The 24,875-nt window shown below is 36.1% G+C and overlaps 1 protein-coding gene across 4 annotated transcripts in view; it reads right to left on the reverse strand.

The window, feature by feature from the left end:
- Positions 1-1,827: 1,827 nt before the first annotated feature.
- Positions 1,828-24,875, reverse strand: part of pax2b (paired box 2b) — a 33,361-nt gene continuing 10,313 nt past the window's right edge. The window contains exons 6-10 of one of the 4 annotated variants that reach the window (XM_055176578.2): positions 15,652-15,827; positions 10,993-11,094; positions 6,735-6,836; positions 5,445-5,531; positions 1,828-3,104 (exon numbers count right to left, since the gene is read on the reverse strand). In XM_055176578.2, the coding sequence (XP_055032553.2) occupies positions 5,445-5,531; positions 6,735-6,836; positions 10,993-11,094; positions 15,652-15,827 (467 nt within the window). In that variant the 3' untranslated portion in view covers positions 1,828-3,104. Of the gene's footprint in view, positions 3,124-5,444; positions 5,532-6,734; positions 6,837-10,988; positions 11,095-15,651; positions 15,828-24,875 lie in introns of all 4 variants that reach the window. The other 3 variants (XM_055176575.2, XM_055176576.2, XM_055176577.2) reach the window with 3 other exon arrangements.

Raw genomic sequence — 24,875 nt, forward strand, 5'->3', positions numbered from 1 at the left:
ATAACTTAATTTCTACCATGTCCAGTGAAACCTTTCTGCCATTAAATATAATAAATTATTTAACATACATTTATTCAAAGATGAAAATGATTGATGATATGAATGCAAACTGCACTGCATTGATTTAGAAGCTCATATTAGATGTTTTAATATCATATTTCTATTCAAGCCACGTGTGTCATATCCCCAAATAAAACCTTTTAAAGTTTATTTTAGTTATCTACAGATGAGCTGGTTGATAAGGGCCTTTGAGATGTATTTACACTACAGAAAGGACATTTCACACAAAATGATTTAGAAAATCATTATTTCACAAAGTAACATAAATAATGAATAAAACATGTCAGTAGTTTATATGCATACATGAGTTTTCTTTGCTCTGCATAGGATTTGTACATATATTGAAAATGTTTTGACTAGTTAAAAGAAACCATCAACAAAAGTCTTTGGCAGATGTGCTACATTATCTCAACTGTAAAATATTGATAAAAAACAAAGTCATATAATTAAACAGAAACCTTTAATGTACAGTACACGATCATGTGACATTTGTGAAATTGCACTTGTTGTAAAGCATTGAACAGAAGTTATATTTGAAGTAACTTTTTGTTTTTGTTCCCTCGGAGCAGAGTTCATAAATCATAAATCCAGCGCTCAATCTGTTTAGTGAAGCACTGCGGACTTCAGGTTTGGAGCTTTAAGTGCTTTATTTCATCAGTAGTAGGCCTATATATCTTTATCTTAAATGCTTCAATGCTAAAACTTACTCAGTATCCGATTAGACCAATTGATCTGATCTGATCAGGCGACCACACAGCTTCTGTTTTATTCTTTATTCAAAAAATCAGTCAGGATCTTTAAGATTCGCATTAAAACATGACCCATAGTGCAAAAAAATAATAATAAAATTATAATAAATGAGGGTGAATTCACTTAACAGTTCAATCACTTGTGTGTCACAGAACCAGACCTTTACACTGCGAAAAAAATGACTTTTTTACTTGATATTTTTGTCTCATTTCCAGTACAAATATCCAAAAAAAATCTCAAATCAAGATGCATTTTCTTGATGAGCAAAATGTCTAGTCTTTAGTTTTTAGACAAAAATATACAATTTAAGGAAAGTTTTCCTTTGTTAAATAAGGGGAAAAAATCTGCCAATGGGTTAAACTATTTTTTTTTAGATTTTTTTCTTGAGTTAAGGAAATTAAACAAAAAAAAATTATCCAAAAAAAATCCAATATTTTGCATGTTTTAAGCACAAATTCACTTAAATTATTTATTTTGTCTAAACACTACACCTTTTTTGCATCTTGATTTAAGAATTTTTTACATATTTGTACTGAAATGAAGACAAAAATACTAAGTAGGGAAGTCATTTTTTTGCAGTGTACACTTGTTTTGTTTTGTCTTGTTTTCAGAAAAAATATCTAAAAATTCATAAACTAAGATGCTTTTCTTGATGAGCAAAATGACCCAAGAAAATAAGTCCAATATTTAGACCAAAAATATAAAATATAAGTGATTTTGTGCATAAAACAAGCAAATCTGGCAATGGAGTAGCAAAAAAATCTTGAATTTTTTTTTTAAACACTAAATTCAAGAAAAATGTGTTTACCCCATTGGCAGATTTTTTGCTTGTTTTATGCACAAAATCAATTAAACTTATTTTTGGTTTAAAACTAGACTTATTTTCAAAGGTAGTTTTGCTCATCAAGAAAAAGCATCTTAATTTAAGATGTTTAGATATTTTTACTGAAAACAAGACAAAAATACATATAAAATGTTTTCTTGAATTTTTTTTTTTTTTGCAGTGTATTCACCAGATTCAATTCATGTTTACATTATCAGTGGTCAAATAATGTCTCAAATAAGGTAGAAAAGTATAATTGGGATTATTTCCAGATGCTGGCTGCAGTTTGAATCTCAGTGTAACTATAAACCAGAACATTTGGTTTTATTTTAGTGAATCGCTTACTATGAAAAGCAAACGGCACATACAAATAAATGATTTTATTCGTGATTCGACCCTAACGAATTCCCCCCTGAGAATTTGATTCATACTTTTGGGGATATTAAAAACAGAAAATGCATACTGTAATGTCCTTCATGGTATCTTTGCAATAATATATATTAAATAACAATGTACAAAAACATCTTAGAATAGCTCCATTTACAATCTGGCCTAAACAAGACCAGACAGCGGATCAGTTTCTCTTTTTCCATGTCTTTTCTTTCCTTTTTATATTTGATTGTTTCTCACGTCTTCTGCTGACATTGAAGAGAGCAGATCGCCTGTTTGATTTGTTGTTTCCATGCTGAGAGTTTAAGTACATATTTAGTAATAATTTACTGTGCAAAGGTTGGAGTTCTTGTAGGTTTTGTTCAGCAGTCATGCGATGGGTCTGAAAGACGATGTGTTTATCCAGGGTGATGGTATTTGCACGTATCCGTATGTAAGTGCACACGTACATTGTTTAACATTTGGACATACACTGAAATGTACCGTATCTATGTATTGACAGCATTTAAAACACAAAATGCAAAAATAAATTAAATCAGTCAGAATTGAATTTGCATTAGCAAGTTTAATAATCTGATACAATAATGTGAAAACAAAAAAAATCTTTAAATGAAAGCTGTCTATACGTTGATATCGTACATATCATTATTTACCCAAAGTGCTTAAAATGTTTGTGTGCAAAAACCATAATTTAGATACGAGTAGCAGAAAAACAGCAAGTAGATGATGTTGGCTCATCCATGAGGACAAAATAAAAAATATTAAAAAAGCAGATTTCCATGGTAGATTATAAAATCATTTTTACCCTCTGTCTTTAAGTTATACATTTATTGTTCACGTCATTTGAGTTCTCAGTCTTGTTTCAATGGCTGCATTGTTGTCAAGATGTTTTTCATCCTGATTGGTCTGTCCCTCATCACGTGACCACATGAAACCACTCTCTGTCCAATCAGCTTCACTGCTCACACTGGCAGAATATGAAGTCCAAGGCCATGGGCGTGGCGTCTAAATTGGTTTCCGTGGTAACTAGTGGCGGTCATAGGCAGTGGTAGCAGTTGGGGGGGCGGAGCCTCTGGATGCACTATAATAATAGGGGGAACCTGAAAGTTAATAAGAAAGGAATGCACCATTTCAATACACCATGAAAAGCTGCAGATATTTTTATACAGTATTGACGCTTACATGGTGCTTAAAAATAAATGAATAAAGAACTTCATGGCCAGTGGGCGCCGATGACTTCTTTCCGATGGGCAAAAAATCTAAATATGTGTTTGGTGTGTCGTGCATGGCTCGTCATGTCAAAAAATGTGTTCGGTGCGTCATGTGAACCATGTGCATCATGCGTCATGTCAAAATACGTGCCTGCAGCCCACGTGTCGAAAGGGTTTATGATAAAAGAAACGCTTAACAAAATACTCGTAAGACAATGACACTAACCTTCTCCTCACATCACTGCGATTATTCATTCATCTCTTATATCTGGTGTCATGCCTCAATCTCTTAAACATGCATTAATATCTCCTTTACTCAAGAAGCCAGGTGCAAATCCTACTGACTTCAATAACTTCAGACCTATTTCTAACCTACCATTACGGTCAAATTTTTTAGAACGTGTCGTTGTGGCTCAGATTCATGATTACCAACTAATTATTAACAACTTATATGAGGAATTTCAAACGGGATTTCATACCATGCACAGCACGGAGACGGCACTTGTCAGGATCTCTAATAACCTTCTGGTAGCCTCTGACTCTGGGCCTCTTTCTTTATTATTTCTTTTAGATTTAACATCAGCATTCAACGCTATTGGAATCAATGATATTCCTCTGACTTGGTTTACTTCTGGCTGATCGAACCCAGACTGTTCAGCTAGGTAAATTTAAATGTAGTCACTCTCGAATTAGTACTGGTGTTCCGCAGGGCTCCGTTTTGGGTCCTTTACTTTTTATTATTTATCTGTTACCGCTCTGTGTTATTTTTCGAAAACACGGAATCCACTTCCATTGTTATGCTGATGAAACCCAGCTCTATCTATCCTCCAAACCTGCTGCCAATCTCCCTCCACTAAGTTTACTTAATTGCTTATCTGAAGTTAAAGCTTGGTTTTCAAATAATTTTCTCAAACATAACATGAGTAAAACTGAAATTCTTCTTATTGGTACAAAAAACATTCGAAAGAGTACTGCTATTTTGGTCCATGCTCTTTTTTATGGTCTCCCGCATAAATCACTGAACCGGCTGCAACTTGTTCAAAACTCAGCAGCTGGAATTATTACTCCAACTCTCATTAGTGACCACATATCTCCCGTTATTCAACATCTGCACTGGCTTCCTGTTAAGGAGTTAAAAAGTCATCTTTTTAAGCAGGCCTATTATCAATGTTGTATTCTGTTTGTCTTTACTGTGATTTGACTGTTTTGTATTTTATGATTGTTTTCTATATTTCTTTGTTGTAAGGTGTCCTTGAGTGCCACGATTATTATTATTATTACTAAACTTTGATTACACATGATATTAAGCGAATATCTGGCATACATGAATGTCATAAACCCCTTCGAAGCGTCTGCAGCAGACATGAATTTTGACATGACGCATGATGCCCATATGTTTCCATGATGCATCGAACACATATTTTGACAAGACGAGCCCACACATGACGGGCTAAATACATGTTTTGACGAGCTTCGCATTCGTGCGCCCTCGAAAAAGAAGTCACCAGCCGCCACGGTTCATGGCCTAAAGCTGCTTGAAAACAGGTTTTCCTTGTGCAAGGTTTGCATTTGCTACTAATAAAGTACTAAAATATTTATATGCAGTTAATTTATTCATATGACCACATTCATACATTTTTGTATAAATTGCTGTTGCCCCGTCATATTGAGGTTAGGGCTGGGGTTTCGTTATTGTGTTTATGCTATTTGTAAGTTTAATGATTCACTTCGTACAAATTCATACAAATTAGTAAAATATGAATTCTTGTGAGATCAGGCTGAAAATTTCAAATCAATATTTAGTGTCCATATATTTACTAGTTTGGCAAGCAGCAGTTTAATAAGCACACATAAAGATTACAAAAGTGTTTTGACTGCAAAAATAATGCAAGAAGCACCACAAAATTGACCAAAGCTGTAATGTGAATCACTTCAGGCTGCAGTAGATAAAGCTCATCTTCACAAAACTTTCAGTTTAATAATTTTTACAGCAATTACTGTAGTACCTGCCAATAAAGCGGCTTAAACATTGTTAAACTATGAAACCGTACTAAATTAATAAACAATCTTTTGTAAATGCTATTTAGCTTTCATAATCGTTTCATTATTTTGTGTTTTGATGACAGTGGGTGCAAAATCTAGTTAACAGTTTGAATGTCTGGTCATTATTATGTGGTTTTATGAAGGAGCTGGTTTTCATTGTTACTCACTTAGTAGTGCTGGGTTACTGAATCTCCAGGCTTCATTGTAACTTGTGTACTGTGGATGGCTGTAGGGATTCCCTGAAAATTCACTCCCTGAAACAGGACAGACACAGATGTTTGAAGTAACAATTTCACATCACACTGCATGTAAATACTCTAAATCTGGAAGTTTACGGTTACATTTAATTGGTAAAATCTTCCACGTAATCTTAATATAGTGCACTGAGGTCTCTAGCAATCCTCACTATTAATATACAGGATTTAAACAGACCTTTAACCATACATATTAATCTTTAGTGTCTATAACTCATGCTGCAAACATCAATGTCACATTAAACATAAGGTTATGCAAAAGATTTAAGTGATTAGATGATTTTATTTGATCTGTATTTATCTAATAAAGGTGTTTTGAGGGCTGCAAGTCTCTTTAAAGCAGTAAAATAAAAAAAATGAGTTCAAATCATGTTTGATGAATTGATTTGAGCTCAATAGCCACAAAATTTCACTTGTAAGTCTTCTGGACCAGTTAATTTTTTAATCAATCGAGATTCGACAGTCTGGTTAAAGGTTTGCTTGTTCTAGAAGTCTGCCATCAGTTGTGAACACTTCAGGACTTCATTGAGTCACCAATGAACCCAGTTCACAAACGTGTGCCATTGTGGTATTTCTTTGTAAAACATTAATATAAATTACAAAAGTTTAGACATGTTTGATAAATCTTCTTTCATATAATCCTGAAACTTTTCACTTTGAAAGCTTCTGCTTAAATGTTTGAAATTAGTTTTGTAGACAAGTATAAATGGTTTCTTCATATAAATGTATAAGACATTCATTTTAAGGAAAATGGATTCTGGAGTTTGGCCAGATAATGTCTGAAAAGCAGCCAAAAATGTCTGACATGCATTTCTTTATTGCTTTTTTAAAAAAAACATCTCAGGACTTCATGAAGATGAGGGATGAATAGTCTGCAGAGATGTTGGGTTACTTTTAAGAAGGTGAAATAAAACACAGTTGTCCTTTATTTTATATTTACCATTTATGGTGACTGCAAACTTCTCACACTTCAATTTGTGTTATTTTTTGACTTTAATAGAAATGTAAGTACAGTTGTACAATGTAAGTCTCATAATCTGAATTGATTTGACTTTTAAGATCTTTCACAACAATGAATCATTATGAGTACACTTTGAAGCTAGATTTAGAAGATACTGTACTTCCTATAGTTTTACATTTTATTGCATCCCCAACTCAAATCTTTTTCCCATCTCAAGGCCTTGTCATAAGAGAAACACTCACCTGGAACCATTCCCGCCAGTGTGGATGTTGGGTAGCTGCCCTGTCCTGTGGGAGGGACATGAGGTGGATATCCAGGTAAGGTTGTGTTGGCCATATCCCGACCTGTACATACAAACATACGCGTTAACACAATGTCCTGCAGTCTAACATAATTTTCATTTGTCAAAGTGCAAACTGAAGTTTGTGAAAGCCCTATTCAAAGTTTTCATCACCCTATTTTTGTTTAATTTCAAAACAATAACACAACACACATAAAGAGTTGTTGATAGCCAATTAAGTTTCAACTCGTTCAACCTTGATTAAAAAATTGTATTCTGTAAATTAATTCATTTAAAAAGATTAATATTGGTTTTCTGTCATGCATGAACGTTGCAACACCTTGCAACAACATTTGCAGATAATATAACATCGTGTATGAAAGAAAACAAAGGTCATTCGGTCCGGCCCGTACCGGTCTCTGTTAAACAGTCCATTTCTCTCCTAAACACTAAGAAGTTCCACATTGAGAGCTGTAATTGGGGATGACGCTTGGCTGTGTTTCCCAACAACGTAAAGCCCTCGACCCAGCCGAGAACTGAAGCCTAACCCCCCCACATTCAGGTTTTTGTTCAAGAATAAGAGAGCGGGGTGGAGGCTTTAAAAGGGAAACTGGCCGCCAGTTTAATTTTAATGAGCAGGACAGTTTCCATCAAAGCTTCGAGTCTAATATGTGGACCATGACACAACAGATCTGCCAAAAAATGCAGCACAATGCAAAGACTAAACATCATTTAGAATTAAGTAAAATAAAGTTAACCATAACCTTTAATAAATGTGTTTCAGAGACAAGGCTTAAGCCCTAGTCCCAGACTAAAATGAAAATTTGATCTGTCTTAACTGAAAATAACGTGCCCTGAAATATCTTAAAATATGTCAGTGACATTCTTTTGTCTGAAGATGCACACCCAATGATTTTTATAAAGACATCTTTATAAAAGTGACTTAAATGTTCGTATTTAACTAAAGCATAGTCTGGATTAAGATAAACCTGTCTGTGAAACCGGGGCTTACTGTCCTCTTAGTAAATCTAAAGGTTATTTAAATTTATTAAATTGAGTTTGAAGAATTTATGGTTATTTGTTGTGTTTTCTGTACCAGTCCTCTTGATATATTTTTGTTGAATGAATGTAGAATAAACAACTTTTTTGAAGCAGTATTATAAAGAAACATTAAAATATATATTTTTAACACTTTTTGAATCTGATACAGCATTAAAATCTTAAAGCTTTCTTTTAGTGGTTTGACAAATAGTCTGTATTCAAGTATTTCTATAGGTCCAATAAGTGTCCATACTTTTTCATTTGGAAATTTAGTTACATGTGGAATAGATTGAATTATGGTATGGTAAGTATGTTGTACTGTATGGACCTAAATGTACAAATTTAAAAAAAAAATTCATGCTGAGAGCCGGCTTTCGGCATTTTTTCCGCGCTCAGCGCTTAGTGCCGAGAGTTGAAAAATATTCAACTTTGGGTGAAAAGCTCCGCTCGTCAATGTCAGTTCTTACACGGCTGTCCAATCACAGTGAAGGAGGGGCAGGACATTAACACAGTTTTGGTGTGTACAACCCCTTAAAGTTGTCTAAATTAACTTCTTAGCCACTAAATCCACTCACAAAAATAATATTTATATATTTACAGTAAATTTGCTAAATATCTTCATGAAAAATGATCTTTACTTAATATTTTTGGCATAAAAGAAAATTTATCATTTTGACCCATACAATGTATTGTTGGCTATACTTATGACTGGTTTTGTGGTTCAGGGTCCCATATTAGTTCTGCACATGATTACTTAGTGACCTGGTCAATACTAACAAGTTATTAGTGAAAGATCTGAGCTGGATATTTACAATGATAACATGCCAACAGGCCTTTAATTTGCTAAAACTTTAAAACAATGGGAAATATTAAGTAGAATCTTGATAATGTTTTTGTCTTTATTTAGTGGTCTGATGTTTGTGTAATATTCACTTGTTAAGCTGTAAGACTGGAAACAGTGTTAAATCTTGAAGTTACTGTGTAGAAAGTCTTCATTCAGCTGTCATGAGCTCTGTTAGTCCTGAACTCTTAATTAAAACGCACTATAGTATATCTGTCCCAGATGAAAAACACCACTGCCGATGCTCTCTATAGATACTGTACATCTCTCTTATAAACCCTGCTGTGAACACATTACATCTAGTATGATGGAAAAGACATCTGAAGGTAACTCTGTGATCCATTCGAGTCTTGAGGTTTTTTTTACAGTAATGCTACTGCATGAGCAGCGCAAAAGGTCATGGCTTCATTCCCAAGATACACATGTACTGATGAAATGTAGATCTTAAAAGTGATGTAAGTCACTTTGGACAAAAGTGCGTGCCAAACGCATGAATGCAAATGTAAAAATGCATATTGAGTCATTACATCAGGACCTTACTAGCACGTCTGCATTAGTGCAGCTAGAAAGGCTAAGGATACAAAGATCACGTTGACCTTTATTATTAGCCGAAAGAGTCAACAGGGTTGGGAAATGCTTCACCACAAACAGGGACACAGCAATGAGGCTACAGCAAACTTTGACCTCTATTTGGCGATTTATCACAAGCCAAAAAACACGGCACCCTAATTAATTACGACTAAGCAAAGGATGTTTGCAGAGCCAAATCGCTGAAATTCCCTGGATGCACAGTGAAAGTCGTTCGTTATCAAATGTGTGCTCAAAGGTTAGTTTGCTTTCCGTGTGGATGGAATGAGCATTAATTCGGGTGACTGGGAGCGTGCTGCCCTCGGGTGAACACAGGAATGAAAACCTGCCGCCCTTTTTTTTTTCTGGGTGCCAAAAACATTTTCAAGCAGCTTTGTGTTTAACTGCACAAAGCTTAAAGAAATCAGTGAACCATAAAACACTTACAGTGATACAAGTTGTTTAGGATCTCGTGTTAGCGATGCAACTTTAAAACTATAAATCTTATTCAGGTATATATATATATATGTGCTATAATGTTGAGTCGTATTATTCATAGGACGAGTGTAGGACACAGAAGATCTCTATCTGTGAGGTTTTCACAGTTCACCAAGAACCTGCATCTCCTCTGGCACGGACCGCTTCATGAATCATTCATTTTTAATAGATTATGCAAATTCCCCTGCATATAGTCAACAAGATCAATAACTGTGGGCATTTTAATTGGGGTTGGAAAACATTTTAAGGATGAGTGTAATCTGTGTTTCTTTTCCCGGAAAGCATCTATTCATCTCAAAATTGGATCTCGGCCTAAACAAGGAAATCGTTTAAATAACTTTGCCCGGCTTGAATTTCTATCCGGTACATTTATCATTTATATTTAAACGTTACTATAATCAAATTGAAAGATGTCTTATATTTCTATACATTTAACTTTTTACTGAGGTCATTTTGAATGTTTGTAATGTCTTTGGTGCAAAAATGATACTACTTTAGCCGTTTCCAACCTTTTTTTGACTTCTAAAATCAAAATTATTTGTCACCATAATTCACACCCCGATGCATTTTTTTTTTCATAACGCCAATGCACAGATCAGGTTTGTAAATACAGAAATAAATGTGATAATGTGTTTAAAATAAAATACTGTACAATCCTGATTAATACAAACAAGTACACACAATCTTCTCTCTCTCTCTCTCTCTCTCTCTCTCTCTCTCTCTCTCTCTATGAGTAGGCTGACACACACACAAACACACACCCAGCACAGGCTCTAATGGCTTCTGCATAATTATGTGAATTTTAATAAAAGCGCTGTATATTTATCTTTGACCTGAAGATGGTTGTGAAACTGTCAGTAAACTTTAGACATTTCACATTAATAACTGGCACAACAAGCGAGCAACGTTTTAATTAACCGTCCTATCATTTATTATTAGCGGGAGCGAGACAAAGAAACAAATACAGCACGTTGCCTGTCCGCCGTCAGCAAATGATGAATTTGTTTATGTAAATGCTAATATTTGATAGAATTCAGGGCTGCGATGCGGCAGCGCAGAGAACAAACGACTCGTTTAGTTTTAATTTTGGAAGTTTGAGATGTAAGTTCCAGGTCTGTTTTTAGACCAAAGTCACTATATTACAAGCTACTGAGTTTATAGTAACAAACTAGGTATGTAAACTGCAGACATTCGTAACAGTTTGACAGAATGCATGCTGGTCTCAGCAGTTGCCGATTAAGGTTAATAACACAGATCGAGTGATCTTACCTACAGGGTAGCTCTGTGACACGCTGGGTCCCAGGTCAGAGGTCGTGCTGGAGGATTTAACTTCGTCCAAGCCTGTGTTCAATGACGGGAGGTTGTACTCACTCGCCTAAAAAAAATCAAGAAAAACATCTGAGCATCTTGATTGTAAACTTCAAGCAATTATTAGGTTTTGCCATTCAAAACATTTTAGGGTGTAACAACTGGCAACCACCCACTGAAAGTTTTGCATGGTCAGGTGCTACTCGGATTTAATGAATTTTATGAATTTTGAAAGGTAGCCCTGACACCTCAGATGTTGTAAATGCTCATTTGTTTTAATCTTTGCACTTACAGCTATTAGAGCTGCTTTAGAAATGACAGCGATAAGATTTATGATACGGCAACCCCCTTCCATTACAGGCATGCTCCTCAGACCGTGTCAGCAGATGGGGGGGATTTCGTTCCCCTCACTCTTTTGTTATTTAATGAGATGAGACTTCCGGCGTCTGCGTGTTGAAAATGTCTGTCCAAAGTAAATGTGTGTGCGTGTCACATGGGAGGTTCCTGACCTCGGCCTTGTCTGTCTCTATCACAGATAAACTCTAATTGTGGGCTACAACTGTTTGCGGCGACCCTGCCTGATGTTTGCCTCTTTTCGGAGGAGTCTGTGAAGCAGAACAGGCCTTTTCTCATGCAGATGGGAGAAATGGTAAAAGGGTCGAGCACATGGATGGCAGAAGTGTGGGAGGAGAGTCTATCACGCTTAGCATCTCTGGAATGGCTTTTTAATGCCCCTAAACACAACCAAGACCCTGGCTTGGTTTCAAAATCTGGTGTGCTGTCTACATAAACTCTTAAAAATAAAGCCTCTAGAAGGGTTCTTTGCAGTGATGCCTTGGAAGAATCATATTTGGTTCCCTAAAGAACCTTTCAGTTAATAATTATTTGTTAATTATTAGTTATTAAAATAATACATTTTCTTATGTTAAAGGTTCTTTATGGAACCATACAGCATGACAAAGAACCATATAGAGCTAAATTCAGAGGTGCTCTCCTAAAAGCAAAGACTGTTCCAGTATGTTTCCTTATTTTTAGGGGTTTAAGAAAATATCTTTATTTTTGCAATACTGTATTGATTTTCTCAAATATGCAATATCAATATTTTTATCATGGCAAGGTTTATGGCAGTTGCTTCTTTTGGAGTTTACATCCTGACCACTAAAAGGCATTTTTATCTCTGAATTTAAACAGTGACAGGAAGTACTAACATAGGAGCGTGCCACAATTTTATTTACTAAGGTTTGCACATGGTGGTGTGTTCGCAATGACAGCTTTCCTAGAAGAAGAAATATCCCAATATATTGCCAGACTTTACAATAACGCAATGTATTGCAATATATTGCATTGCAACCCACATGTATCGTGATATGTATCACAAGATTTTTATTTTTATTTATTTATTTTTATTTTAAATTTTATTTTAATTTTAACCTAATTCAATGGTTGGATCACAATTATTGTTTGCAAAAAATACAAGGTCAGAAAAAAAGGTTTAAAACCTTTATGGGTAAACAACACATTGAAATGTTGTACCTTTTGGGGTACAATATTATACCTTAAGGACCAATTTTGTACCATTTTAATATTAAGGGTTCAAAACATTTAACTGTACCTTTGAAGGTACACAATAGGTCCTTAATGTACAGTAATAGGTACAACATTGCATTATGTTTTGTTTACTTGTAAAGGTAGAAAAGGGGGCCTTAGGGTACCATGCCAGCGACAGAAAAGGTAAAAAGTTGTACAAATTTCTTAAGAGCATAATGCATCAAATAAAACCTGTCCATGCACTTAATATTTGAGCATTTTCATTTTATCTTTGTTAATTATTTAGCTCTACAAAATTGACTTCTTTACCCAGTACAACCCATAGTTTGGTTTAAACAATTGACAAACCCAACTGCTGGGTTGTAAATAACCCTATGCTGGGTTGTTGTTACCCAACTAGGGGTTGAAACAACCCAGCATTTTTTTGTGTATTTATGCTTGTTAGATTTTTTTGCCTTGTTGATTGTCATTGACTTGAATGAACACCACAAACTACTAACATCAATTCAGTAAAGTGAGTCTTTCTTGTGTTTCACATTATGAATGTTATATACAGTATAAAGTGCAAAGTTTCTTCCTCTTTTAATAAGAGACAAACCCAGCCATTGGGTTTAATCAACCCAGAAAATTTCTAAATTTGACCCAACAGAAGGTTAAAACAACCAAGCATTTTGGGTTAAAATTGGTTGGGTTTGACATTTTTTCCAAAATAATATTTTTTTGAGTAGACTTGTTAGGTTTTATTTCACTAAAATGCTGCCTAGATAGACAGTACGCAGGAAGCCAACTCTCTGAATCTTTAAGTAGATCCACAAATTATAACCCGACAGGGACGGAGAGATAAAAATACAATGGTGGTCTGCATTAGAAATGGAGAGAGGTAAAATTAGGTCTATAGATGGGGGAAAATAGCCTGATTAATATTGCTTTAAATGAAAACTGATTTTTCTAGAGCGTTCCTTTACCCCATTTTTTCCCGTAAAGGCTTTCCGTGTTGCCTTCGTCTTTTTTCCTCCTTTTTAATACCCTCTTTGACGGCCTTTGTGATTGCGAGTCATTTCCAATTCATTTCGGTATTGATCTTGCAGTGAAAATCAGTTTTGTAATTAGCTGCAAATTAGGGCTTCTTCTGGAGGTGAGCGCTGTCGGCCTGATTAATCGCTGGAATAATGTCTCCCGATCGCCCCCAAATTAAAATGAACTCAATTACGCCGTTCCCTTTGCTTTACGGCTCTGACTCTCTGACTCGGTCTTTCAGGGAGAGAAATTAATCGTCACTTGTTGTTTAATAGTCTAATGAAAGTAAATAAAGGTTATCCATTATAATAAATCCAACACTTTTAATAAGAAATCGTACATAAAGGGTTTCATATGCTGGTGCTCGTGTCCTATTTATTCATTTATTTTCTGTGTGCTTTTCCACATTTAGATATTGTGAAGCAGTTCAGACGTAATGTTACAGGAAATGACATCATTTCTCATACGCTCAGGTTGTTTCTATGGGCGGTGATGGTGGTATAGCTCATCTTGTGTTGTTTTTACAGATAACATTTATTCCATCAGAAAATCAATATCCTCAATGCATAATCTGTGTACTGTAGCAACACTATTGCTTGCCAATAAACATCACATATGTTGTTTTCCACATGAACCTTAATACCTACCATGAATGACCATGTAAAACCATGGTATATGAATGTGATAATCATTCAGTACGTTGGTATATATCTGAGTAGAGGTACCATTATATTACCATTTGTTAAAATGGGCTGTATTATTGAACAATTGCCAGTTGGTGTGCTGTGATTATCTTCTTCAATGTACTAGTATTACTTTTAAATACCACTTTGCATTATTGCAAGTTTATAAAACAATTAGTTCCAATCCTTGATTCTGACTGGTCAACAGCTCATCAGCCCTATAGTCACGTAATTTTTTATTCTTTTTCTTGATACTGTCACGAATTTCTGCGTATTTTTGTGATTGTATCACCAATTTCTGTTTATGTGTCATTGTCACGTGTTGGTTACTCAACTGTTTTGTCCTATTTTCTTACCATTGTCGCATCGGTTTAGGGTTAGATTTACATAAAATAACATCCTTACCCAAACCCAACTCTATCCCTAACGCCAGGCGACAATGTTTTAAATTTAGAAAATATAGAAAATAAATCAGAATTTTTTTTTATAAACCAATACTTAAAGTGACATCCTAACGCAAACACCAAATCTAACCCTAAACCGAAGTGAAAATGGTTTGAAAAAAGAAAAAAACAGTTGAGTAACCAATACGTGACAATGACACATAAACAGAAATTTGTGATACGATCACGAAAAACGCGGAGATTCGTGACCGTATCACGAAAAAGAATAAAAAGATTATGTGACTATAAGTACGTAATTTTGTGAGACTGGGTAGCGGGTGCACACATCTTTGACCACTGCTCCTACAACACAAGCCCCACAACACAACAACCCAATCTCAAGTAAATTTGTGTTAGTCGCAAAATATTTAAATAAACGTATTCTTATTTTTGACACGATTTTACGCTGTTTTTGTCGTGCCACTGGAGCACAAATGTCTTTTCTATAAATACTTTTTCGTGTCTGTGACACGACTTTCTTTATGGTGTCATTTTATATTTTGTTTTCTCATTGTTGTTTCCAATTTTTTTTACCATTGTCGCTAAGGGTTGGGGTTTGAATCACTTTCTGTGACATCCTAACCCAAACCCCAACTCCAAGTGAGAATAATTTGTAAAGCGGAAAAAAAGATGTAGAAAACCAATGCATATAATTACATCCTAACGCAAACCTCTAATCTAACCCCAAACCCAAGCGACAATGATTTAAAAATAGGAAAAAAAGAATGAAGAAAATTATAATAAAATGACATAATGAAGAAATTCGTGCTGGGTGACACGAAAAAGACATTCATGCTCCAGTGGCACAATAAACAGCGGAAAAATCGTGTCAGTAACACAAATAAATTAATCAAATATTTTGTCACTATAACACGACTTGCCTTGAGATTGTGTAGAACACAAACAGAAAGAGAAAGACAGTATGTCTCTTACCTGTTCTGGTTTGATGTGATCAGAACTGGGAAAGACATCTGGGAATGCTGGTCTCTCAAACACTCGGTCCAGGGCTTCTAACTGTTGTTGTGTGAAAGCGTCTGCTCGTAGATGTTTCCTCAGACTCTCCACACTGCCTTGAGAATCACTGCTCTGTGCTGAACCTTCTGAACCATCTATACAAAAAGATAAAACACCATTCAGACTCTTCTGACTGTTTGAGAGATTCTGGGCGTTTGATTGAGGACAGCACAGATGCTTCTCCTTCGGTTTCTGAGATGCTATGAGACGTCTTGGGTAGATTGCTTTATTTATAGGAATAGTCTGGATACAATAAAATAAGTTAAGCTCTGCATGGTGTTGACACAAAAACTAATTTTGTAATGTGCTTAAGATGTAAGGCAGTCGTCTCCAACATGGTGCCCGTGGGCAACAGTCTGCCCGCACAGAGTCTGTGAGGTGCCAGCCAAAGCACATTCTATTAATAGCACATATTTTTTTAATAGCTTGCCTTCTTTTATGTATGTTACATTTTTAAACAATGATAAAACACATCAACAAGTAAAATAAAATAAAACCAACAAGTAAAACAAAAACTTTTGAGTAGTCTATATCAAAAAGGTAGCCCTCCAGATTGTTTTATCTGTTGTGTTAGCTCTTGCTCACAAAAAGGTTGGAGACCTGGGCCTTTATTTAAGGTCTATGGTGCATTTTTTTTATTTCAAGTTTATTTTCTTTTTTTTTCTAGCCATGTAGCACTGATTTAATTCTCCAGAGCCTCTTTATTGTTGAGAGGACAGACCCACACAAACCCGCTGTTATTGTTCACACTATCGGTTAAACGACGCTTCACAAACACAGCTCTTTTCCTCAGTTTTCCTCTAACCTGATTACATTCAGCAGTCGGGGAAAATTCCCTCAGCTCTGCCTTTTTTCTCACCCCGGAAAAACGCTTTAAAGGACCTTTAAATATCTTCAACTCCTGCGTTCCCTGGAAAGTCGCGTCTCCCTTACAAATGTGTCACTCTAAATTTGCAGCATATTATGTTCTGTGTGCAGCCCACAGGCCTTGTGATGTATGACAGGCACTGCCTTTATTGATCGAGAGAGAGAGAGAGAGAGAGAGAGAGAGAGAGAAGGAGAGAGAGAGAGAGAGAAAAAGGGAGAGAGAAAAGGCAGGTGTACACTGTAACTTTTTGTCCTTTGCAATCTTCCTGATTGTTACTTGCCTGAATAACTAAATGTCTCTCATCTCTCTCTTTATCTTTATTAATCTTTCTCTTTCTCTTTTTCTCTCTCTCTCCCTCACACACACAAAAGCTTGCATTAGTTTTTATTAGATGATTATTGCAGGAGCTATTGCAACTTCAAGACGTTTTGCACTCAGAAAACTTGTGGCTACAATCCTCATTTCCAAACCATCTAAGAATTTATTTGTCCACATGGTAAGCAAAAATCCTTATGGTCTTATCTGATTTTATACAGAGTTATTGTTAGCATGATTTCAGACCAATGGGATTTCATGTTGGGTTTGGTTATGACATCATGTAAGGTTCATAACAAATGCAATTAATCTGTGAGCATGTCTTACAAACCAGAGGTCTTCAACCTTTCCAGACATATTACCCCTTAATGGATATGTCAAATTATGCATTTACATACTTTATGACGGTTATGTTTAAAAGATTTTACAATTATGATTTTTGTATACACAAATAATTATACAGTAAAATAATACATACCATTTTAAATTTACTGAATAGATTTTAATGGGGGAAACCTTCATTTCAATCAAGTTTTGTTTATCATTTCTATGATTAGCCTGTAATGCATCTTTGTTGGATGCCTAATTTCTTTTTTTTTTTCAAAAAAAAATTGAATTTAAACTATATTTGGAGGAACCCTCAAAAAAATGAACTTTCGCCTTTGTCAGTTTTACTTAATCTTTTTATATTGTGATTACATAAAAAAAATAATTTAACAACATGAACTTAATTTAATTGAGTTTATTCAATAAAAGGTGTGTCTTGTCAGCTTTACTTAAAAATTATTTGTTCAGCCAACATAACATTGTTGTGTAAAATTAACAGATTAATAAAACCAATACAGACTGGCATCTCATTGGCTAATGATGTTGCAGTGTATTATGGGTAATTGTTGTTGTTCTGGCACCCTCTTGCAGAAGTGTAGCACCATTAGATTGGTACCTGTTGCCAACTATGAGTGAATTAACTTGTTCTGATATATTATTAGAACAAAAACAAACAAATTAATGGTTTGAAGTGTAACATTTCATTTCAAATATATTTGTTATGTACTTGATAAGTTATAATTAAGAGGCTTATATGATTAGTTGTATTAAGCAGCTGCACTATGATTGATTGATTGATTGATTGATTCAGTGTTAAGTAGTTATTAGATAAAAGGGGTGGAGATTATAAAATGGCATTATTCAAATTTTTGTCATAATTAATTAATTTTTTATGTACAATCAACTCAACTGTTGTTTGTTAAGTTTACTTAACTCTTTCCCCGCCATTGACGAGATATCTCGTCAATTAAGAGAAAACGCTTCCCCGCCAATTACGAGATTTTCCGTCTTTCCGCAATACCTCTATTATCCACCAGGTGGCGCCCTTCCGCAACTTTTTAAACCCGGAAGTATTGCCCTATGGCAAGCTGCTGCATGTCCGTGTCTGTTTTAAAGATCGCTCTGAATGGGATCTATATGAAAAGTCCGTCACAAACATGGAATTATCTCAGCTTTTTGCTCAAAATGTGGTGTTTTTGCAGAAACCTACCCATATTCAAAAGCTGATTACAAAAGAACTACTGAAGGTAGGATGAAAAGGTTTTTTTTGTTTGAAAGCAGAGGGTCTGTTCTTTCATTTGGTATATTGTATGTTTATATATCTGAAGAAGAACATTTTCTGGAAGGCATTAAACTTTGGTGAAAATCATGAAAAACGCTGGCGCTGGCTGGCAACTTTTTAAAAAAATGCTGCCGGTGAAAGAGTTAATCTTCTTTTGTTAAATGAACTTAATAATTGTTCGTTGAGTTTACTTAACAAATTATGTGGAACCTGTTGACAAAATATTTTTAAGTAAATCCAACATTTCATTTTTTTGAGTGCAGTAAAACCACCACGGACCCCAAGGGGCCCAGATCCACTTTTTTACGGTTACATATCACAAAAATCTGACTTTTAAGTGCTATAATTGGGTCCCCAGTGCTTGTATCAACCTAGAAAATGTAAGAGGACCAACTCAGTAACTTAGTTTCGGAAAACCATTCTCTGCAAGCATGTGAAAAATAAGTCATTGAAATTTGGCTCCCCCTGTGATGTCAGAATGGGATAATACCACCCTATTATCTGTACTATCCAACCATGGCACTGCCATTTAGTCCAAAGATCAGCTCATTTGCATTTAAAAGGACATACCCAAAATGGCACATTTTTGCTCATACCTAAAAAGTGACAATTTTAACATGCTATAATAAATTATCTATATGATATTTTGAGCTAAAACTTCACATATGCACTCTGTGGACACCAAAGATTTATTAAAAGTTTTGTGAAATGTACCCTTTAAGACCCATGTGTAAACCAAAACTCTAAAATTACTTACTGGATTAGTTTGTTGGGTTTGGCCATCTTTTATCTATGGATTGAAAACAACCCAGCATTTTTTTTTTTTTTGAGTAAACGGTTAGCAAAATATGTCTCAATAAACATACAATTATACAGTGTGTTTTTAAAGAAATATCAGGCAGGAGGAAAGGAAGGGAATGAAATGAAATGAAATGTAGGAAGAAAAGAAAGAAAGAAAGAAAGAAAGAAAGAAAGAAAGAAAGAAAGAAAGAAAGAAAGAAAGAAAGAAAGAAAGAAAGAAAGAAAGAAAAAAAGAATAGGATAGATGGATGGGGTGACAGAGAGTGAATGAAGTGTCGATGAGTCTCCTGGCTCATCGTGTCTATAATGCTCGCGTTGAACTCACATTTTTCACTGCTGCTGAATTCAATTGATCAATCATGTCTGTCTAATGGCACAATTTCAGCAGGTTATTACCACCGAGCTCGTCACTGTGACCTTTTCTTTCTGCACAGCTCAGTGTTTCACACACTCTGGACATTGCTCTCTCTCTCTCTCTCTCTCTCTCTCTCTCTCTGTGTGTGTGTGTGTGTGTGTGTGTGTGTGTGTGTGTGTGTGTTTGCGTGTGTGTATCTAACTAGATGTCTGAAGAAAATGTGAGTGGTGATTGCCAGTGCAGAACCTGACTTCATGATGTCGGGGTCATGTGAGTAGTTGCCAGGGTGTAACTATGTGGTTTCCATAGTGTTCTGAATAGCTGCACCATTGCTACGGTTGCTGGGTTGTTGCTAATTGATTGTTGCTTTGACTTGCAATGAAGTTCGATTATTTAGAAATGTACAGTTATTAAGATATCATTCATGTCTGTAGTGTAAACAATGCATGACGAGTGAAGTACTGAAGTTGAATACTTGAGAGTTTGGAATTTGCTTAAATGAGCAATAGTGATATTTGCTTTCAGTCTGTTAAAGCTGCATGTTTCTGAAGAGGCGTTTGGTGTGGACTGCTCCCGTGGGGGTCTTTCAGGTGGAGTGGGTATTTGCACTATTGGGCGCAGGGGCAAATGAAGTCATTAATTAGGTGCCATTAGGGAGCACAGGCTACAGACCTGATCAATACAACTGCATCTGTCATTTACAGCAGTGACAACAGCTTCCTACTCACTGATAAACAACACACACATGCACTGCTATTACTGCACAGACTGTGGCTTTTTGGCATTTGCCATCAACTTAACAATTCAGCTGCTTAGAAAAATAAATGACCAAATCAACATCCAGTCCCTGCTTTGTCCAGGAAACCAGCGTAATACGGTTATGGCAAAATCTGCTTTAACTTTATAGCCTAAAGATGATGGAAGGTGTTTCATTAAATTATAGAGAATACAAAGTCCCTACTACATAACTTCATTGTATATTACTACATAATAACTCTTTAATCTGGTTTTATAATTTTATAGCACTGAAACAGCCCTCTTAAAAGTGTATAATGATATCTTAATTTCGCCAGATGCTGGAAATGCTGTAGTTTTAATCTTACTCGATCTTAGTTCAGCTTCTGACCTGGCCAGTCACAACCTTTTACTCTCTTACTCAAAAAACTGTGTTGATTTGAGAGGTACTGTGTTAAACTGGTTCCAGAGTTTCTTAACGAACCAAAAGTTTGCTGTGCGGATAGGTAACCACTCATCTTCAAATGCCCCCCTTAATTGTGGGGTCCCTCAAGGTTCCATCCTTGGTCCAACCCTGTTTATAATTCATATGTTGTCGCTGGACACTATTTTAAAAAAATCTAAATTTATTTTCATTTATTTGCCGCTGATACTCCGCTGTACATTTCTTTTTAAGCTTGGGGATAAAATGGAAATGTTGTATGTGTTTTCAAGATCTGAAAGTGTGGCTTAAGAACAACTTTCTGTCACAATAGTGTTTGGCCCTAGTGATGCCTGCTCTTCTAAGGTCCCGATTGTGGACCTCGGTGTTTCAGCAAAATGGTTCACCCCATATGTAAAAAATGTGGATGTGTTTATTTCAACCTAGTCCTTTGGAAAATTAATGAATGCTTTTATCTTAAATAGATTTGATTATTGCAATTCGCTGTTCTATGGGATCAGTCAGTCTTCCATGGAGCGATTGCAATTGGTTCAAAATTCAGCAGCCAGGCTCCTGATGGGCACTCAAACCTTTCAACTCATTACTCCAATCTTGAACACATTGCAGTGGCTATCCGTCAAACTTAAGAGTAGAATATAATATCTTAATGTTGGTTTTTAAAGCAGCACACAATCTGGCATCATTATATCTGACTAAGTTGTTGCATCCTTACATCTCAGGTAGATCCCTAAGTCATTTTTATGCACTTTCACAATATTCAGATCGAAACTGAAACATGTCAATGACCTGATATAGATGTTCTTTTCTCTGTATATCCCTGTACTCTGTAAGTTTTTCACTTACAAAAAAATTAAATATAGATATAATTGTATAGCTTTATAGAAAGATAATGCACATCATACTTTCATTGCTTTGTATTTTGACAGCATTTGTTCACATTGTATGGTGTATGGAGCATTCTGCTTCCGATTTGGAAAGATGTGAGCTCACATAAAAAAAAATGAAAGGTGCGTGTTTCATTAAGGCACGACTCTCTGATCTTTTCTTGTTATTAGGTTCCCAAAGTAAAGTGCTCAGATAGTTGATCAAGACCGCAGCAGGGTTTCTTCAGCCATTTTTTTCTCATTAGAGCTTATGTAATGGCTTTTACCTGGAGCCTGAATGGCGCGCCGTTGAGCCGCTGGCACACAGTTGCGATGTGTGCTGTCCCGCTGCTGTGGTATTGATCTACGACTGAGTGGAGCGGATTTCTTCTGACGTGAGTCAGTATTAAGACTGAAGTAACGAGGGAACAAGCTTTATCAAAGCAGATAACACCACAGAATTCACACCTATAGGGCTTGACCCCATGAGAGAGAGAGAGAGAGAGAGAGAGACTGACTAATAATATGAGGTTAAAAAACACTAAAGCTCTTTCCCAATCTGCATACTTGTGCTACCCTATAAAAATACATGCATAGTATTTTGGATTGTTTAATAAGTCGTAGGTTTGGTGACAAGCAATGTTATGAAATTGTTGCTCGATAAACAGAATTATCTCTATACAACATTGTTAAGCCACATCAGCATGTCTTGGAGAAAACAATCTCATCCATAATGTTCATAAATGTTTATGACAATAATTATTGCAAGGTGTATTTTTTACAGCGAAAAATTAAATGTACGTTGTCCGGCATAAACACAAGCACTCAGTTTAATGTTACGAGAAAAACAGCCAACGCTCAGCTGAAACTGGAGCAGAACTGTGTGCTATTGGGGTTGGTCGCTGTAAAATCGCTCTCATCTTTTTAATGGTCTGCTCTTATCAGACAGCTGTGAAGGGGTTGGTCGTGATGAGGAGGGGCTCGGTGTGGATGTTAGATGTTAATTTGTGTGGTAATAGCTTTTCTCCGCGGAATTGCAAATTCTCTTAAATGTCACTTCCAGCTTCACAGCTCAGACAGCCAGGGTCCATGTGGATACCAAGTCTCTCTCTCTCTCTCTCTCTCTCTCCCTCTCTCTCTCTCTCTGTATCATGCTACTTTTAATTTGCAGTAATACAGTAGCGCTGTCAGATTAATGGCTGGTGTGACACCTGTGTCCCTGCGGCCGCTCTCTCAGCTTTGCCGTGTACATAACGCATGTCACGGTGCATTATCTCTCTGCTCGGCTCGTAATGGGGCCGTGTCGGAGGACGATGCTGACTGCACACTTACTGTAAGACCCGCAAGAGCTCTCAACCTCTCTGGGCCTGCCGTCACAACCGGGGCCACAACAACACCCATCTGTGACATTACATCAGATACTTGCTGTTGTTGTTTTCTCTGCGAATGTCTAGTGTGCTGCACCATCTACACACTTGTGATGTAAAGTTGTTGGGTTGGCATTTATTTTCTGCATGCTACTCCATAAAATAGATCACAGCTCCTAAAACCAGTGCACTTTAACAGTTAAAAGTAAAGGTGACAGGTTACAGCGATGCCATAGAGGAAACATTCAGGTTCCTAAAAAATAATTTCTTTAGATTATAAAAAAGTATGAAGGGAACTTTTTCACTAACTACAAACCATCTTTGTGAAACAGAAAGGTTTTTCAGATATTTAAAGTTCTTTTTGGAACCATACTTCCAAAAATAGTTCTTCTGGCATAGCACCTTCATTAGACAATGATCTCGCACATGCTTTGCATCTAAGATTTTATGCGTTATGGCATTACAGAGTTTCACTTTCTATTTTTACTAGATGTTGCTGGAGGGATGATGCTGGTTTAAAGCATCTTAAACTGGCGAGAGTTTGTGTGGCTGCAGGTTTCTCTGGCAAAGATAAAGTGCATCTATTCTGTACTCCAGGTGTCTGCTGTCTTAGAGCTGTGCATGTGCGTGTGTGTGCGTGCATGTGTGCGTGCATGTGTGTGTGCGCTTGCGTGCGTGCATGTGTTCAGGCATCACATGACCATTTGTGAAGTTATACATAAAAACACTGCACTCCTCATCAGCATCCTCTCTTCATCCTTAACACCCAGACAAATCAAGAAAATGACCACCCATCAAGAGGATCATATGAGAACAACACACACACAAGCAGACTTTTGATGTTGTGCTGATGTCATCTGATGCCCTGCAGCGTGTGGTAGCAAGAAAATGAATCGCAATGCAACACAAATGATTGCAAGCACAAGAACAACAGCATCCGTGTGTTGTAACAGCTGTATAAAATATCTTAGATTTTCATGTTTGAAAGATTAAACAGTGAGTTAATACATGTGTTTTTAACCCCCACTGTAGGACCATAAACATATGTGTTTAAAGGGGTCATATTATAAGATTTTTTTAAGATATGAAAGTGTCCCCAGAGTGCGTATGTGAAGTTTTAGCTCATAATACTTCACAGCTAATTTATTATAGCATGTTAAAATTGATAATTTGGAGGCCTGAGCAAAAGTGTGCCGTTTTGGGTGTGTCATTTAAAATGCAAATGAGCTGATGAAATGCAAACACTGATCACAATGATGGTGCTTTGTAGTAATTCAAACTTAAAAGTATTTCTTCTTTTTTTCCCTCTGCACTAAATGGCAGTGCTGTGGTTGGATATTGCAGATAAAGGGGCGGTATTATTGTAATTCGCCTTGCTACCTACCTCACAAAACAGGCAAAATCTGAACAACCTAATTTTCACATGCTTGCAGAAAATGACTTACCCAAACAAAATTACTGGGTTGATCTTAATCACATTTTCTAAGTTGATAGAAGCACTAGGGACCCAATTATAGGACTTAAACATGGAAAAAGTCTGATTTTCACGCTATGACCCCTTTAAACTACAAGGTCTTTATTACCTGAAGAAAGCTGTCTGTTAGCATAATTCGAATGTCTTGTGCACTCACAGAAGTATGTAACCTGCATGGCTCTTAGCTGTGTTACTTTATTTAGTTTTTATATCAGGGTACTTTAACCAAGCCCAAAGTGTTCAGTAACAATTTGTCTGTCAACTCAACATGATCTCACAAAGTTTCGTGGGATAGTCACAGAATTTTGTGCTCA

This window comes from Misgurnus anguillicaudatus, chromosome 4 (assembly GCF_027580225.2).
Source record: "Misgurnus anguillicaudatus chromosome 4, ASM2758022v2, whole genome shotgun sequence".
NCBI classification, from domain to species: Eukaryota; Metazoa; Chordata; class Actinopteri; order Cypriniformes; family Cobitidae; genus Misgurnus; species Misgurnus anguillicaudatus.